The sequence below is a fragment of the Sesamum indicum genome, linkage group LG8 (assembly GCF_000512975.1).
Source record: "Sesamum indicum cultivar Zhongzhi No. 13 linkage group LG8, S_indicum_v1.0, whole genome shotgun sequence".
Lineage (NCBI taxonomy): Eukaryota > Viridiplantae > Streptophyta > Magnoliopsida > Lamiales > Pedaliaceae > Sesamum > Sesamum indicum.
Window position 1 is genome coordinate 2231456 of NC_026152.1, and position 19901 is coordinate 2251356.

The following is a 19901-nucleotide window of genomic DNA, read 5'->3' on the forward strand; positions in this document are numbered from 1 at the left end:
ACTTCATTCTTTTATATATATATATATATATATAAATATTACATTTATCTCTATAAAATGCAAAAATATACTTGAGAATGTTAAATGAAGGGCAAAATTAAAAATTTATGTAATTTTTTTTGCTTACTTCAGTATTTTCTATTCAAATCCTAACGAAAAGGGCTCAGGTGTAAAATGATAATTTTTTGAGGGGGTTTAAGTGTAATTTTAAAGAAAAGGTTGGGAGTAAGTGTAATTAACCTTGATTATATCCAACCCATACATGCTAGGTGCTGTGTATTTAACATTTGATTGTCACCCTCCTAAAACTGTATACTATGAAGTCTTTTTGACATATCGTAAATGTTTGTAGAAAATATGAAAAGAAGTTAAACATATGACCTAAAGATTTACCCTGTCTGGAAAATTTCTCTACTTGTATAGTTTTTAAGATTAGTTTCTACTGGGATAGCGTCACGTATATTACAATAAAATATCGTCCATCAACTATTTGAATTAGATCGTTTGGAAAACCAATGAACTCGTATATAATGTCGGGTCAAGCTTTACGTTCCATCACTGTTCATCTACCATAGAATAAGTGTATTGTACCTCAACACATTACTCTCAATCGAGTAAAACTTAAACCGGCGTCACATCCTACGGTTGGATGTTGATGGTGTGCCGTTGACAGTATTTGCCACTCATCGGAACGTTTGAGCGCCCAAAAGTTAATGTCTCGGCGTATGATTAGGGTAGTGTGGGAGCAGTTTATGATTGAGATGTGCAGGGTTGTTAGCGCACCCGTGAATGGGAAGGCATCACGGTCCCAGCCCCCACACAGGAGAAGCCATCATGTTTTGGGACCGTTAGGTGTGTGTATATATGAGATAAAAGACAACATCGTATATGGTTCTTTCTATAACTACAATTCCTTCCTTCTTACTACCCCAAGTGGGCAGCACTTGTCTGCATTCAACCAACGACTCATCTTCTCCATCACTCTACTCTTCCTTTTCCAGTAAAATCCCTAATCTTGAAAATGGAAAAAATGACATCTTTACACTTTTACTTCCTTTGATGTGGTACACCTTGCAAATTAAATTAATAAATAGGTTACGGGTAAATTATATTGACATCCCTGATATTATATTAAATTATACAAGCACCCTCCTACTTTTTATAAATTTACAGCTACGCTTGTTGAGGTTATAGTTCTAACTACAACTACACCTTTTATTCAAATACAAAAACTTACACAAACACCCCTTCCAAAATATTATTGATTATACTAACACCCTTCAGGGGGTGCTATAATTTTGTAAAATATGGGAGTGTTTTGCGTAATTTAGCATAACCTTAAGGAGTGTAATGGAATTTATCTAAAAATTACTGTAGATTCTGAACTCTAATCTACACTCAGTCGACATGTGGTTGTATAATTGATTTTAAGATAATTGATTTAGAAAAAATATTATGGCCTTTGGATTAATAATTAATGATGCTAATACAAATTGTAGTTAAAATTTAAAGGTTAATGAAGGAATTTAAAAACTATTTAATTTGGGTAATGGGCAATTCAATTAAAATAAAAAAAATATATAGTTGTATTAAAAGTTACAAATTTCGTTTCTCTTTTACCAAAAATTAGTTATGATCGAATTTAATTTCAAAATGATCATCTTACTCTAAAAATGATTTTAAGCATTAAATGATTTATTTTAAGAGTAGAATTCGTATTGATATTGGAGTTTTGTTATTAATATTATATTGGTACTCGAGTAATTACAATTGATAAAATTAGTACCGAGTTTTACTATTAATGTCATACTGATAGTATTCGAGTTTCACTATTAATATTAGTTTAGTATCCGACTGGTATTCTTTTTTTTTTTTTGTATTATCTTTTTTATGTAATGATCATTTTGTCCTCAGATAACAAATAAAAATAATAAATATACCAAAGAAAAGTTTGAATTAAAATTAATCAATGCAGTTTTTGTCTTTGTGTGAGCCATTTGACTTTTATTTCTTATAATTGAGTATTATAGTAGATAATAATGTTTTACTAATTTATTATTTTTACTTACTTTATTTATCAATATTATTAATTTCAATTGGTAGAAATTATCAAAATGATAAAAATATTATTAATTTCATTAATAAAGATGGTGGAAGTATCAAAATAATAAAAATAATAATCTTGATAACCAAATATGAAAATAAAAGTGAATTGGTTCAAACAAAGACTAAATATATCTATAGAAATTAATACAAACTTTCTTTGATGTATTTATTATTTTTTATTTAATATTTAAAAGTAAAATTGCCATTACATAAAAAGATAATAGAAAAAATAATAAGAATGATATGAATTTGGTTCCAAAGTGACATTAGTGATGAAACTCGGATACTAAAATGATATTTTCAATCATTTCTAATTATTCATATATTAAAGTGATATTAATAATAAAATCTCGATGTCAGAATAAATTTTACTCTTTATTTCCTGTTGATTGCAGACGAGAAATTGCATTTGTAAGACAAATTTATAAGGGCCTTAAAGTTAGAATGCATAATACGAGGCGTGACGGCGCACCAATCTCGTCACAGGCACACATTATCTCGGCGTTATTTATGGGACCAAAGTAATGTGTTCGTCTCAACCCTCTTGGATCAGATATTGATCATATTGACTGCATACAGAGAGCTTGAGTGGCTTATAAGTCTAAAATCTCCTCTCTCTAACAAGATGTCTTTCTAAGGACAATTATAAAAGTTACGAAGCTAGAAAAATAATATTCGCACAATGAGACACCCGTTGCATCGCACGCCACAACAAATAAGAATATAGTTTGTAAGAGAAGAGTATGTTATAGATATTAAATATTAAATAATTAATTTTCATAATTTTTTGATTGATGTATATTGGTAAAAAAATATTAATCTAAAAGAGTAAAAAAATAATTTAACATATATGAGGCATATGTTAAACAAATACAACCCACCACAGAATATAACTCCCGACGCTACTATAAATACCAAAAATATTATTTTTTTTAAACCCAAGCACTATTCATTGATAGTGACTATTTTTTTGGTAAAAAGACGTCACTCGACAATCGTGTTCACCTGGTATATAATTGTGCCGTAGGTAAAATTCTCAATTTTATCCCTTTGTAAAAATCTCGACCACATCATAGATGATGTAGTTGTTCAGCAGCATCATCATTGTTTTAGAGAATAATTTAAAATATAACTTTAATATTTTTAAAAAATAAAATTTTTATTTTAAGAATTGAAACTTTATTGCTATTGACCATAAAGTGGTTTGGACAATTATAAGTCAAAATGCACGTGTGTGCCATTCGAGTATTAACCCAACGGTCGGATCACTAATTCCCATGTGCACCACATTAATCTCTTTTCATATTTAAATTTTATGGTGTTATAAATGTTACACTTAAAGTGTATTCAAGTCAGCTTATAAATACTAAAAAAAGTATGATTTTTTACTATATTTAATTTTTATAGTCAAAAGAAAAAAATCATCAATCACGGCTTCGCAATGATTATTAGTCGTTGTTTCTGTAAGTGTGGCGAAAATCATGACAAATATTTTGGGTATCGCTAAACGCCATCGGGAATATTGATTAATTGTGGTAAATATTTAAGTTTCTACTTCGATTTTATTTAACCGTGGTTAATAGTATTAATTTGCTAATATTTTTAAACTGTGGTCATTTATAGTGTAGCAAAAACTCAATTTTTTTATAGTGAAATTTTAAAAAATATATTATAAAATATTCAGAGTATTTGATATTTTTTTCGGAAAAGAAAATTTATAAGCTCCAAAAATAAGATGTTAATAGTTTATAAGGTTTTGTAAAAATAATAAGAAATTCCTAATTTATTTTTAAGATTTCGAAAAACTTATTAAAACTAATTATAAATTTATCTTGCTAATATTTTATAAGCTTCATAATTTTATTTCGTCCAGAAAACTTTAAAAACTTTATTTTGGAAATAAAACTTAATATTTTATAAGATATTTTAAATAAATTTAATCAAATCCCCTTTCAATGTCTGATATATCATACGATTATATGATTCTTATTTTTTAAAAAATAAAAGATCCGTATTGCTCGTTCATACGCTCGAAGTTATAAGTTCTTTAGATTGTTTTGTAAAATACTTAAAGGTTATAAGATGTTATCGAGCATTTGTTGTTAAATATTAAAAAATAAGATATTATAATGTTATAAGGATATTTAGAAATTTCGAGTTTATTTCTAAAATTTTAACAAAATTCTTTATTTTTAATCAGTTAAATAAAAAATTATCATTATTAACATACTGACATATTATAAACTGCGTAATCTTATTTTATCAAATATTTTCAACTTATTTTTAGAACCAATTCTAACATTTTATATGTTTTAAAAAGGATCTTATAATATGTATAAAATTATAATATTTATTTTACAATACAAATTTATTATTAAATAATATAATCATAGCTATAAAAAAAATTAAGAAAAGTTCCCTGTGGATGTAAGAATATGGGAAATAACATTTTTCGTCTCCAACTTAGAGCCTTTCTACTTTTGACCCAATTGATTATGTGATTCTCACTTTTGTTCTCATAATTTTAAAAAAAAATAACAGTTTTGGTCCCATGACGCCTTTCTGTTAGATATTTAATGAAAAAGGCCACCTGACCGTCAAGTGCATGAGACAAAAAAAGTGCTATTTTTTAAAATTATAAGACTAAAAGTGATAATCCTATAATATATGGAACAAAAAGTGTAAAGATTCTAAATACCACGTATTTTATTTCCGATAAAAATATAAAGAAAAAGTACATTATTAGACCAAAAATGAGAATATCCTTATCAATTAAATCAAAAATAAAAAAAATCCAAAATTACAAAACAAAAAGTGTTCGCTATGTTTGGTTTTATTTTTAACTTATTTTGATATGTTTTGTGGAGATAGAGAGAAAAATAAAGATAAATAAGTATGTGTTAGAAATAGTGTGTATGTTTAGATTTATTTTTGGAGATAATATAAAATAAGTATGGTATGTTTGATGTTGTTTAGTAGGAGACAAAAACTACTGTTCATTGTCAAATCATATCTCTTTTATACATATTTATATATATGTACGAATATATATATATATATATTTAGTTGTAGGGCCTATAATTAGTGTAAATTTATTTTGATAAAAAACAAATAAGGCACTGTTTCAATACATCTCAAAACACCACCAAAACTTTTAAAACAAATCAAGACAAACATTATCCATATTTTGACCCATCTAAAAAATGAAGCACAGTTAAAACTAAACATTATAAATAAATTAAAAAAATAAACCATAAAAAACGATTCGATTCCATTTGGTTCGAGCGATCTTAAAATTTATTTATCACCCCTTATTGAAAACGAATAAATCCTAGTCGGAGAGTGGGACCCGCACCCACCGACGCATGTGCACCACTCCGATGCAATGCGTGCACCCATAAATGATTGTAGTATATATATGCGCTTATAAACTCGCTAGGCGTAAATAATTTTTTATATTTTTAAACTATATTATAAATAAATATATATAAATTAAAGCATCATAATTTCAAAAAAAAAAAATCACTTTAAAAATATTATCGATACACTGAAAATAGATGGTGTAGTAGTATCATAAATCGTAGTCTGTAAATGAAAAAAGTATTTTTTTTTTATATATATATTGCTAGCCATTGTGACAAGTCGTCCCTACGTGCATATAATAAATAATTTATTTATATTAAAATATTTTATAAAATTATATAAACTAACAAATCGCATTTCAAGGGAAAAAAAAGAAGAAGAAGAAAAAAAAAGAAGTGATCATTCAATCATATTTGTAATACGAGTATAATTGTCGTATTTAAAAATTAGTGTAACAGTGTCATTAACTATCATTTTTTAGTATAGATTACCTTTCTGTTTTATATTAGTATAGATATACAGACCGAGTATGAAAATATGAAATAGGGTAAATTCATGATGTATACCAACGAGATTTGTATTGTATTGTATTGATACTGATCCGTACTTTACATATCAATTTATACAAAAATACTCAATACAGAATTGTTTAATCTGAATCGAGTATGAAAATACTAAACAGTGGACATCGTGCCACACAACAGTCAAACTTACGTGATGTTGATGCTTTATTTAGTACTTCCATCCAATTTTTTGAGAAAATAAAACCCATAAGGGTCCATTTGGATCATCGGATTTAAATTTGAACGAGGAATTTGAATTTTTTTAAAAAAATTATTTTGTATTAAACGAATTTAAATTACATTACAGTGTCAATACAGTAACTGAAAATAAGAATGGAAAATTCTCAAACCCTTGGCCGCATAGAATTATGCAAACAATTTTTGTGAATTTACTGTTATAATTTATCAATCCAAACACAGTATAATAGTCATTCATACAGACACGCGCGCGCACACACACTCTCTTTTTCTCTCTAGGATATAAAAAATATTTTTTACTATTTAATTTTTCTAACATTCGAAAAAGAGAAAATACTTTATTATTTAATATATTTTAGTTAAATAAAAATAAGATTCATATTGATGTTATATTTATTGAAAAATATAAATTCAAGGCATAGAAAAAATCATTTCATTAACAAAAAAAATATCAATTGTATATCTATATTATTATTTGATTAGCATGAATGTAAATATATATTATTTTTATTCAAAAATTTAGGCAATAATTTATTTTTTTATTATTATAAAAAGATTATCTATTAAATTTTTATTTGAAATTAAACTAATGTGTACTATTTACAAAAGTGTTTTAAAATTTTTTAAAAATCAAAATATGTCAAGAAATAATAATTTATTTGATTCTGATTATATCATGCCCATAAACACCGTAACCCTTATAAGATATTTTCACATCTTATAAGCTTTAACTTCTTATTTTATCCAAACACTTCATGAACTTATTTTTAGAATCAGATCCAATATTTTCTTGAAGTTGCAAAATATTACCAACCCAAATTAAAAAAAAAAGTGTAAAAGTATTTAAAAATTCTCGTTCCTTGCGACAGAATGAAAAAAAAATAACATAAAAGGTAAATTACAGCTAAATATTTTGAGATTTGACATAATTATTGTTTAAAAAATTACAATAACCCCCTTTAAATGAAAAATAATGTAGCCCTAAACGGGAAGGTGGATATCCTACTTTACCCTTGTTGATATTTCTTAAAAAATAATAAAAAGAAAGTATTTGAAAAAAATATAAAACAAAATTGAAAGTGGGTAAAAAAATAATCTATAGAGAATATAAAATAATAATTTATAATCCAAAAGTATATTTTGATAAATTCATCACAAGAATTGGACGAAAACTTGATGGAGACTAACAGAATGAGCTCGTTATTAAACGGATGTTAAAATCAGGTGGGTATTTATAATTTCTTAAACAACATAGAGGTGTTTATAATTATGCCAAATTTTAGAGGAGGTAGTTGTAAATTACCCTAAAATAAAATTTGATAAAACAACAGAAATGCCCAGAACAGATAATACATCTTACATCAATTCTATTTTTTTTCCCCTCATCTCTATGTATCGTCTCTCTCATGCCGCCATATGAAGTGATCTTTTTCCCTCTTTCTCAACGACAATCTTTATTATAAACTACCGAATGACCAAGGTTGTCTTACTTGAAATCTAGTCCAAATTCCATTCAAAAAAAATATATATATAGTAAAATATTAATATTAAAAATAATATAATTAATTTATTTCAATTAATAATAATTGATCGTTCTTACTTTAAAATAAAAATAAAAATCCTTATATTGGTAGGTTAGAAGCACAAAGTCTTGTATTTCTAGCCAGCACATATACATACATTATTGTAATTAAATGAGAGAAGGAAAGGTGCATGTTCTAAGCCATTAACTCACAAAAATTTGTCTTATTATTGCAACAAATCTTGTTGTGTGCTGTAAAGGGCTAATGTTTATGGATGCAACCACATTATACTATATATTATCCCATCCCAATCTCATTCTTTTTCTACAAAACTTTAATAATATTGAATAAAATAACAAAAAATATACTATACCAACTTTTGAATATGAAAAAAATAGAGTCAAAAAATAAAGTTTATGTATATATAAAACAAATATTATTATATCAATTGTTTCAAATAACAGAGTCAAAAAAGTAAGTTTATGTATATATAAAACAAATATTATTATATCAATTGTTTCAAATATAAACGGCTGATTTAATACATTAATAATTTATAAGTAAATAAGAATTTTTAATAAAGTAGACATATATAAGATTTAGAATCGTAATCTTTTAACTATGAGATTCCGATCTTTTTAATATAAAAATCGTACTAGTACATATTACAATAAAAATAAAAGGACAATTAAATGTTAAATCAAACTTTTTTCTATATAACTACAAAAAAAATTATACAAGAAGTTGAAATTTTAATTAAACAAAAAAAAAAGAGGAGAAAAATGTAAAAGTATAGTACTATGTGGACAACCAATAATCAATCCAAGGAATTGGACCCGCTACTATTATGGAGTGTAGAGCACTGGTAAGCAGGCCTGGAAAGCTGGTCCCCGGCGCTTGCCGGGCACGCCGCCAGCCCCAGCGGCGGCGGCGCACACCGCCGCCGTGTCTGGAAGCTCGGCCCCCACCTCCAGCGGGAATCCCGTGATGTAATTATGCTGGAGGTACAGGGTCTTCATGGTGCCCGCCTCCACGCTCTCCACGTACTCCTCGGGAACGCCGCCCGTCAGGCGGTTGTTGTTCAGGAACAGCGTCTCCGCCCCAATCAGCGCGGTTGTTAGTTCCCCCGTCAGGAAGTTGTGGCTGAGGTCCACGGTGGAGCCCACGGCGGGCGGCCACGGCGGGGATTGTGGGACCCCGCCTGATAAATTGTTCCGTTGGAGGAGCATTGATGTGATGCTGGGGCGGAAGAGGGATCTCGGGATGGGCCCACCAAATTGGTTCATGCTCAGGTCCAGGTACGCCAGCTCGGAGAGCGATTCCAGGCCGTTGAGTGGGCCCCACATGCGGTTGTTGGATAGAGACAGGTAACGGAGCAGCGCCGGCATTTGCGGCGGCAGCGTTCCGGAGAGGAAGTTGTCGCTGAGATCCAGGTGCAGAAGTTGGCTCGGGAAGAAGCGAGGAATTTGGCCGGAGAATTTATTGGAGGCTAAAACCAGGACTTTGAGCTGACCCAAACCGGCTATGGATGGCGGAATTGCGCCGGAGAGCTGGTTGCGGCTGAGGTCAAGGGTGTGGAGATTCGGCAGGCGGAAGATTCCGGCAGGGATTTCTCCCGTCAAGCGGTTGTTGGTGAGGGAGATGACTTTGAGGTTGCGGAGGGAGGAGAGCTGCGGCGGAATAGGCCCGGTGACAATGCCGGCGAAGAGAATGAGCTGGTTGAGCTCGGAGAGCTGCGCAATTGCGGGAGAGAGGGTGCCGGCGAGGCCAGGGGAGCCGGACAGGCCAGTGCCTAGTGTGAGGATGGTGACGCGGGAGGAAGAGGAGGAGCAGGTGACGCCGGCGAAGGAGGAGCAGGGGTCGACGGAAGCAGAGGAGAAGTTCCAGGAGGAGAAGAAGCGGGGGGCGGAGGAGGGAACGTCGGTGAGGGAGTTCTTGATCAGTCGTAATGCGGCAAAATCAGTAGGGTGGATGAGAGAGATTGCTGATTGAGTAGAGATGAAGATGAAGGAGAAGACAAGAGGTAGAAACAGAGGAGCTTTGGCCATATCTCTAAGACTAAGAGAGAGAGAAATGTATGAGAGTGTGTGCAGAGCAGAATGGACAGGAGTGACAAAACAACAGAGGGCCAATCGGAGTGAAGGTGTTTAATATACTTTACTATGACAGTGTGACTATCCATATTCATGCTTATTGCTCCGCTTCAAACATACCCTCTCTTTTTATCAAATCTATCACAAAGTAAATATAATAAGAAATAATTACAGTCCCTTTTAAATTTAATATAATTATACATAAATCATTTGTGAGTTGAGAAATTACATCTATCTAACAAATAAGTCTTTTCGTTACTCAAAGTTCACTGAATTTGTTGATATATATACATAACATATTAATATATTATATCAGTTGATTAAGCTAAAAGTAGCGAAACCTAAAAGCAAACTTAAAATGTTAATGAACGAGCATAAATACATACAAATATACTACAAAAGTCCTCAAGCTGAATACTATATATGTAACATCAACGTATTTTTATACATAATTATCATTTATTGGCATAAGAATACGGACATTTGGTGCCATAATTTATAGAGTATTTTGTATTTAGTCAGAGATTTAAATAGACAGAATAAATCCTGAGGTACTTGCATATTGTAAAAAATAAAATTTATGGGGTTAAAATGAAATTTAGTAAAGATTAGGGGTAATATATATTTTTTATTTTGGGGAGGGTATTTTTGTGGGTTGAAAGAGTTATGTAAAGAGGAGTGGGAGGTGTACTTTGCTGCATCAGCTTGACTTGCTATGGGCAGAGATCTACCCTGTGGAGCTTCTGACACCCCCCACTTGGGATTTGGCACCACACACATTTTCACTAGATTTTGACCGCAAACCCTCAATATTCTTCTCACTATATTTGTACTCATTCATAATATTATATTACAAATTATATATTATACTTCTCCGTTTTACAATTTTAAGTACCCATTTGTTTGGATATGGAGTTTTGAAATAATAGTTAAGGATATTATTCTCCTTTTTCTTGAAATTTGACGAAATTATATGTAAATCTTATATGGTTTGAAAAATTATGTTTGGTACCTATTAGATTTGCTTCCGTAAAACAAATAAATCTCCCCGTTAGTGAAAATTCACATAATTTATTGATATTAACAGAAAAGAACTGAATGGAAATTAATGTTCTCTATTGATTGAATTATTACTGACTTATTGCAGGTCAAACAAAGTTTTTTCGACTAAACTACCCTTATTACAGTAGAAATCTATAATGCATGGATACGAACAAGATATGACTCAGACACGACAACACGAAAACTACAGAAAGATTAGGACAATATCAAGATAAAATATAATATAAATATGGCTCACATCTATATTTTTAATCAAATGTAGCTTCAAAAATATACATAATCAGTTTATTTTAAAAAGTAGTCAATGAAAAATTTTTAATATTTAAATTAATTAATCTTCATAACCCTCTCCTAAATTTTTATTAGTTTCTTCTAAACTTTTAGTTTGGGAGGAGTGAATTAATTCTTTTTATTGTTTTATTAGTCAAGATTCTTCTTTCATTGAAAAAAAAAAGCCCAAAGACTTTTGAAATTATAAAAAGAAATCCAAAACATGTCTGCGTGTCCGACGTCATGTCCTTTTTTTAAAAAAATTTCCGATTGCGTGTCTGATACGTGTCCAAGGTGTCTGTATCCGACATGTGTCCAACACTGCATCGGCAATTTTTTAGAGTATCCGTGGATTGTGAAAATATACTTCTTCGCATGCATTAACGTGTGAAGACATATGATGGTAATTTGATCATAAAAAAATTATTTATCCTACAATAAATCAATAATAAGTCAATGATGAGTACATAATTTACAGTATTTTGATGATGATTATACCTTCTTTTTTAAGCTAAAACATTCCTAATCACATGAATTTATTACATTTCCAACTCAAAAGATATGATGATGAGTAAAGATGGCAAAATTGAGCTGAAATTGGAAATTGAAGGCATTTACCGAAGGAAGAAATAAATTCTGACAGATTTGCTAATCCGATTAGACGCGCCCATGCTTAATGCTCCGGTCAAACTATTAAAAAAAAATAAAAATAAAGAAAGATTCGATTTATGCTGAATAAAAAGGAATAATTGCTCTATGATCTTGGAAACAATCATTTGGGATATTTGTTTATGTAAAAGAATGATTTATTAACTTTTTAGAGTCAATTATGTACCTAATCATCTCCAATGTCTAGATTCGTTAGGTGCCTATAATATAAATAGGAGGACATCTCAACTCCACGAGACATCTATTATTCTATCAACTATTCTATCTTTTGAATTCTCTTTAATACATTACCTAATTGTTAATGGAATTCCACTTCTTTTTAGTGTGTTCTTCTATAAACATGTTAGGTTAGGATTTATTTTCTGGTTAAGGTTAAGGTGATTGCTTGATTCTTCATCCGTGCTTACTATTCTCGTTAAAATAGGTATTCATGTTGTTCTCTGTACTTTTATCACAAACATCTGTTTTATGAATAATATGGTCACTTGTTCATCATCAGGAAGGTTCATTATTAGGTCCTACCAATAACCATAACTGTTTATTTATTTAAACGTGTTATATCTGCATCAATGATCAACCAATAGAATCAAGCATGAATCCGACCTTAATTGGAAAAGTCTTCTCCTATATTTCCCTTTTCTAACCTATTAGCTCTCTAATTTAATTTAGTTTATACTCTTTAAAATCAAAATCGGCCCTACCCCCAACTATTTCTATTTTTGAAGGAATCGATTTGAAGCCAATCCCTGGTGACTCAACCCTACTTCCACTACTACAAAAGTATTCGTAGGGATTATTTTTAGTGGTCTCAACTCCCATCAGTCAATTGGAGGTAAATATATATTTTTATCCGACTTTTTATTAATATCAGCAAATTTGGTGAATTTTAACAAAATAAAGGGACTTATTGTTAGATGAAATCAAAACTTAGGGATGCTAGATGTAATTTTTTAAAATTATGAGAACCCATGTGTAATTACACTAAATTTCAGGAGTGGAAATAGTAATTATCCATAATAGTTAAAGATATTAAAATTTTCTGTAAAATTCTGTTAGTATTTCTCAAAACTTGGGAATTGAGATAAAAATTTATTTCATTGATTTCGTGATGGATCTCATAACATGAATTTCAAATTTTTAATAACAGATTCTTTCGATTTGTTAATTTTATTTTTAAAACGATTTCAAACTTTTCGGCTCTCAAACTATCACATTGCAAACTAATACTCCCCTTATTATGGGAATAAAGACAATATTCGATCTTTCTTAGAAAATATAATTTTAGCTTATTTTTTTAGGATGATTTCACTATCTTTATCCTAAATTTGGTTAAATTACACATATATTTTCTACGTTCTGAGAAATTATACCGAGCACTCTTAACGCCTGTTTCCATCTAATGAATAGATGCATCTATCAATAAAATTCATGAAATTTGCTGATTTTAACATAAAAATTGAATACAATTTTCGTTTACAATCGTGACTTATTACAGACTTAATGTAGGTCAAACAAATATTTTCTGCCCAAACTACGAATATGTTTGACCTGTAATAACTTTGTATTAAGTCAATCGAGAAGACATGAATTTTCATCAATTTTTTTTTGCTAAAATCAGCAAATTCCATGAATTTTACTGACAGATGCATCTATTTGTTAGATGGCAACAAACACCATAGTGCTAGATATAATTTTTCAAACTATAAATAGATTTACATGTAAGTATATTAAATATTAAGAAAGGTCAGTGTACTTTTCCCTTTATTTCCTTTATTTTATATAAATTCCGTTTAAATGTAGAAAAATATAATATTAATTCCTACCCAATTTGCCCCCTTCCAAAATATAAACAATTGAGGATATTTTCAAAGCTTCCCTTCACTATTAGAAAATAGGGGTATCAGAGATGGAAAATTCCTGTATCTGAAATTATGATTTTCGTCTGTGAAATGAAATAGCGGCGGAAAAATTCATTGCCGCACTATATGGCTGAAAGCCCAGTGGCTAAATATTAGTAACGAAAGTATTCCATCTCTAATTTCGAAACCCAGCATTTCAAGACCAAATTTCATTTTAAATTTCTTAGAAATAAATCAAAAGTAAAACTTGGAGTGGCCCTCTGTTACACTCAGTAGTTTTATAAATATAAAACTCAAAAATTGATAAAAAAAAATTATAAGTGAATTACCTATCAATTAAAAAAAATATAACACAATACAAATATATACTGAAATATGATATAAAATTTATATGTGTCATATTAAATAATATTTTTAATTATAAAAAAAATATTATAATTTACTAAGTTTTTGATTAAATTTATTTTTGTATAAAGTTGAGTCTATAAATAAAAGTATCATAATTCATTATTATCCAATATAAAATATATGAAATTGATTAATAATTATAATATATATTCAATTTTGAATATAAAATTGATAAAGCATTGAGTATGAAATTAAATATATAAAAAACTTTAAAATAAACATATATATATATATATATATAAAAAGATAGCGAGCCGACTCCCGAACTAATGAACAGAGAGGATTAAGCTCGAACTCGAATTTTTCAACGGGGTGGTTGTGTTGTTGGGCTGGCTCTGGGTGGTCTAGTGGGCATCCGCCAAGAAGATGTTGGTGTCTACGTGTCATCATTTCTTCTGGGCTTTACATGAATATTGGTCCGTTTCTTCCAACGACCACTATTGGGTTTTTGGGCTGAGGGTTATGCCCCTATGGGCCGCATTGTGAGTTGGGCCACCTCTTTGGGCCAGGTGTATTTTTATGCCATTGATGAAGATTACTTCCAAACAATTCATTTTATTAAATATATAGATCAATTTTTTAAATATATCTAGCCGTATATAAAAAAATAAGAGAAAAGAAAGACTATAATAATGAAAAAGATAAAGAATGAAAAAGTTTAAAATACAAAATATATAAAAATATAGGTAAAATTGCTTTTCTAGTCCCATAGAACACAGAGATCTACAATTTTGGTCCTTCGCTTTATGAATTCTTTTGGAAAGTCCTAAATTGGATTTTCTCGGCATATTTTGTCTGGTGCCCAACTTTCATAAAAAAATAATTATAGTTATGTCACGACCAAAAGTGTTGACCCCCCATTCCGTGGGACCAAATAAAAGTTTTTTTCCTTCTTAGTCATTCTTCGTTGACTGTTTGATGTATATTAGTAAAAAAATATTAACCTACGAGGGTAAAAAATAAATTAAACATATATGAGGCACATGTTAAACAAATGCAACCCACCGCACAATATAACTCCCAACACTACTATAAATACCAAAAATATTATTTTTTAAACCTAACCATTATTCATTGATAGTGACAACTCTTACTAAAAAACTCCGTCGAAAATCGTATTTTCACCTAGTGAGTTATCATGTCGCGGGTAAAATTCTCAATTTTATCCCTTCGTAAAAATCTTGACCACATCATTGTTTTAATTTTTTCAAGCTTAAAAAAGATCTAGATATCATGCCTTTTGTAAATTATTTTATCTTTTAACTCTGTCAGGGACTTATAAGATCCATTTTACTCAATGAGAAAAGAATTACAGATACATGGATCGATAATGTTGTTTAAGATCATTTACGTCGCGACTATCTTTTGATGATTAAATAAAGACTTGTTTCATTTAATAAGTCAATTGATAAAAAAGGACTTGCACGATCAGGGGGTTTTGATACTTTTGGTCCCAAAGGTTTTTTTGGTCAAACACTAATGGCCACATGCATGTCATGTGTGGCCGGCGTCTATTTTTTTACGGAAGCTAGGGGGTAGGACTAAATGTATCGAAAAAAATTAATTTTAAATAATTTTCAAATTCACATAAAGCAAAGAATTGAAAGTGTAGACCCCTATCTTATGGGATGAAAATTACTATTTTGCCGAAATACATATCATGACTGTTGTGTTTTTTAATAAATTAAAAAAGGAAAAAAAATGGCCATATTGATATGCTATAAGTTTGATAGGATTATAGCAACTTGTAAATCAAACAGATAAATGTTAAACGAATGTACCTGATGCGAACAAAAATAAAATGGTGTTCGAGTCCACTAAGAGTGGAAAATAGTGAAATAAAGTTAGTAGAAAATAAAAGAGAGTAAATGAGTGAGTTGGGAGTATTATTCCTCATTTTTCGTATACAAAATAGAGATTGATATTGAAGTAAATCACTAACTATGAAATTACAATGTTCTTTTCAACTAAAGTGGTAGTATAAATGTAAAAGTTGTAATATATAAGCTCAAGTCCAAAACATGGCCTCCTCCAATTGAGAGACCTCTCTATTTATGGGCAACCGTCAACCGATTGGAGAAGACACTACGAATTTGGTGGAGCATGATCTCAAAGTGTTTATAAATGGCATCCATGGATAAGATGGAGGATCTCTAGCGGTGGAGGATTCCCTGGATTTAGTGGAGGGCTATCTCTTGGGGGTTAAAAACCCGCAATTCTCAGGAGCGGTTGGAGTCGGCTGCGAATAAAGGTATCTTTTAGAGATAAGGATGCCTTTTCGAATTTTCTGCGAGATGATTGAGGAGACGCCTTCTCCCAAAAATGTGTTTTAATAGGCCTATGTTGTACCTTTTGTCTTTTATCCTTTGAATAAATACATTTAGTTATGTAATTTTGATACTTTTGAGACATTTATTCCTGTAACTATTAATAGAATAACTTTAGTCTGTATGTCTTTTATTAAAACACATTTTGTCCAGTAATTATTTATAAAAACTGACACTTTTAGTTCTACTTTTGATAAAAAAAAAAGATAAAATAAAATAAAAGGATTGCTGAAAAAAATTGCGTGATGCTCACTCGAGGAAGATGCTGGTTGTTTGTTGTGGAAAATAGAATAGTGTTCTCGTAGGACAGAGAAAGCTCATAAAGAAGGAACTCAATAACTCAAGGACTCAAGAACTCAGAAGGACAACTCATAACATCTAGCTCATAATTCATGGAGGATTGATCAGTAGAGCTACTATTCTATTCCTCTCTCTGTTCGGAATAGGCAGCTCGAGATTAGAGCAGTAGACCAGCTCACTCTATTCTTCCTTGCAGTCAGAATAGCGCTGGTCGGACCGATCTCCTCAAGATGTTAGCTTCGAGCTTCTTCTTCGAATAAGCTCTCGACTCCTCTTTCGGAGGAGGTTCCCCAGTCCGGTAATAAGCTAGATTCAAGAAAATGCATTTTATTCACTAGAATCCCACACATTCTTAAACTAAGATTCCAACTTCCCCTTCCCACTTTGAAACCCTAATTTTTCACCCCAAATCCACCAATTCTTGTCCCTTTCATTAATCGAGACAAAATTTGTCTAATTCACTTCTACCCCATATTTAATCCGTCTTAAAAGGTGTCATTTTTACCCAAAAAAGGAGGTTCTGTGAGTGATCGAAGTAACCGAAAATGTCTGAAAATTCTTCAATTTCAACTGCGGAAGACCTAGTCGGCTGAGGACACTTTGGACAAATGATAATCCAAGAAGATTCACTCACATGTGAAAGTTATGGGGTTAGCCTATGATTTTGTTTCTATAATTTATGTTAGTTATTGTGTAATAATTTGCAGGTTTGGGGAAATTAATCTTAAATAATGAATTAGGGCAAAGATAATGAATTAAAACGTATGGTAGTGTTTAGTAATTAATGCATGAAAATACGTATTTTTTCTCCGGTACCATATGTCACTCGCTGGCAAAGTAGGACTAAAAGTGTTGATTTTTATAAATTATAGAACTAAATGTATTTTAGTAAAATACATATAGAAGTAAAATTATTCTGTCAATAATTGCAGAAATTAATGTGTCAAAAGTATCAAAATTATAGGACTAAAGGGTTTAATGCAATTTACCCCTTATCATATTATAAATGAGCGAATTATCCCCTATGAAAAAACAATAGCAATTTATCCCCCTGTATTGAAGCAATTTACCCCCCCCCCCCTTTTAGGGGGGAAAATTGTTTAAATTTAAAAAAACAAAGGGGTTAAATTCCTGCTAAAGTAGGACTAAAAGTGTTGATTTTTATAAATTATAGAACTAAATGTATTTTAGTAAAATACATATAGAAGTAAAATTATTCTGTCAATAATTGCAGAAATTAATGTGTCAAAAGTATCAAAATTATAGGACTAAAGGGTTTAATGCAATTTACCCCTTATCATATTATAAATGAGCGAATTATCCCCTATGAAAAAACAATAGCAATTTATCCCCCTGTATTGAAGCAATTTCCCCCCCCCCCCCTATTTAGGGAGGTAAATTGCTTAAATTTAAAAAACACAAGGGGCTAAATTGCTGTATTGCTAATTTTTTTTATAGAAGCTAATTTGCATATTTGCAATATCACAAAGGACTAAATTGCATTTTTCTCCAAGACTAAATATATTTATTTGAAAGATATAGAACGAAAAGTGCAACACATCTATAGTTACAGAACAAAAACTGAAATTTTGCCAATAAGTTGTTGATATACCTATTATGGCATAATTAATTCTATTCACTAATAATTATATTACTAGAAAATCAAAATTAGTATCACTTAATATATATGTTTTGTCACAAAATTTAAAATTGTCACCTAAAAAGGGATTTGTTTCATGATGAGTAGTTCCTATTATACAATCAAACTGTGTCAGCACAGAGCCAACTCCTTTCATCCATTCCACAATAATTAAGAGCAAAAATTTATTCCACATATGGTTCTTGAACAAACATTTTGGAACTGAAAATTACAAACGAAGATCATGAAAATTAGCCCTTCTCAGAATGATCATTCTGCATGCTCTGGAATTAATTCTCCACCAATGACTGGAAACCTGTCGATCAGCAAAGGGTTTCGTCAAACATCTCAAGGTGAAGATTCTTGGGAAAAAGAGTGTGTTAGTTCGTGCAAAGAGATGGCAGCTTAGGCGGAGCATTGGAAGCCGGAGGGCGGAGTTTTGCCGCAGTCGATGAGGACTTGAAGAGCAATTGGGATGATGATGTTAATGTTTAGAAGCTTAGCCTTGATGCTGGTGCAAAGGCAGACGGCTGCGTCCAAGTCCAGCAAACCTCCGAGTATAGGGCAGCAAGCGTCTTTGGCACTGCTGCCGATGCCGATGTGAATGAGGCCGCCTAGCACGTCGACACATGCACCTAGTTTCAATGAGTCGACGGGGCATGTGTCTTGCGCTTTTGGCGGTGGTGGTGGTGGACATGGTGTTTCTGGTGGTGGTTCTGGCACAGGTGGTGGCGGTGATGGTGGTGTTATTGACGGTGGAGATGGTACTACAGGAGGCGTGGGAGTGATGGGAGGATTGGGAATGACTGGAGGGTAAAAAACAGGAGGTTTGGGTACTGGTGGAGGATTGGGAATAATTGGAGGGTACACGATAGGAGGTTTGGGCATGGGAGGATTAGGTGTGGGCGGAGGGTGCACAATAGGAGGATTCGGCACATGAGGTGGCTTCACTATAGGTGGTTTGGGAATAGTTGGAGGGCGCACGATGGGAGGTTTGGGAGGGTGCACGATCGGAGGTTTGGGGACGTGGGGTGGTTTGGGGGTGACAGGAGGATGCACGATGGGAGGTTTGGGAATAGTTGGAGGGCGCACAACGGGAGGTTTGGGAGTGTAGGGTGGCTTAACTACGGGAGGTTTGGGGATGTGGGGTGGTTTGGGGATGACAGGAGGATGCACGACGGGAGGTTTGGGTGCGTGTCGTGGTGGTTTTACAACCGGAGGCTTTGTCGGGGGACAAGGTGGCTCTACCTTTGGTGGAAATTTGTGGGGTGGTTTGAGTTTTGGTGGTTTGGGAGGAGGGGTTGGGTATGGACAATATGGACATGCTATAGAAATTTGCAGTATCCCCAAGTGGAGTAGAAGGATTAGGAGTTGGGTGATGGTATTGAGCTTGCAATTGCCCATCTTATCAGATGTGAGAAATGTGTTTGGAATTGGCCTTTTTATAGAGATGGGCGATGGAGAGTGATTGAGCAAAACTATGTGCTCTCTCCCATGTGGGGATATTTTACTCGGTGTACA

General features: G+C 31.7%; 2 protein-coding genes across 2 annotated transcripts; both read right to left on the minus strand.

Moving 5' to 3' along the window:
- On the minus strand, nucleotides 8688–9935 carry LOC105167444 (leucine-rich repeat receptor-like protein kinase PEPR2; the record flags this gene model as incomplete). The annotated part of the gene is given in 1 exon segment (XM_011087163.2): nucleotides 8688–9935. A coding segment is annotated over 1 exon segment (1114 nt), but the record flags the coding sequence as incomplete, so codon positions are not given.
- On the minus strand, nucleotides 18452–19803 carry LOC105167445 (36.4 kDa proline-rich protein). The gene has a single exon (XM_011087164.2). The coding sequence runs from the start codon at nucleotides 19782–19784 to the stop codon at nucleotides 18786–18788; it is 999 nt and encodes a 332-aa protein (XP_011085466.1). The 5' UTR covers nucleotides 19785–19803; the 3' UTR covers nucleotides 18452–18785.

Bases quoted from the DNA above. Each gene is read 5' to 3' on its own strand.
- LOC105167445 (XM_011087164.2), bottom strand. From the start codon at position 19,784: ATGGGCAATTGCAAGCTCAATACCATCACCCAACTCCTAATCCTTCTA.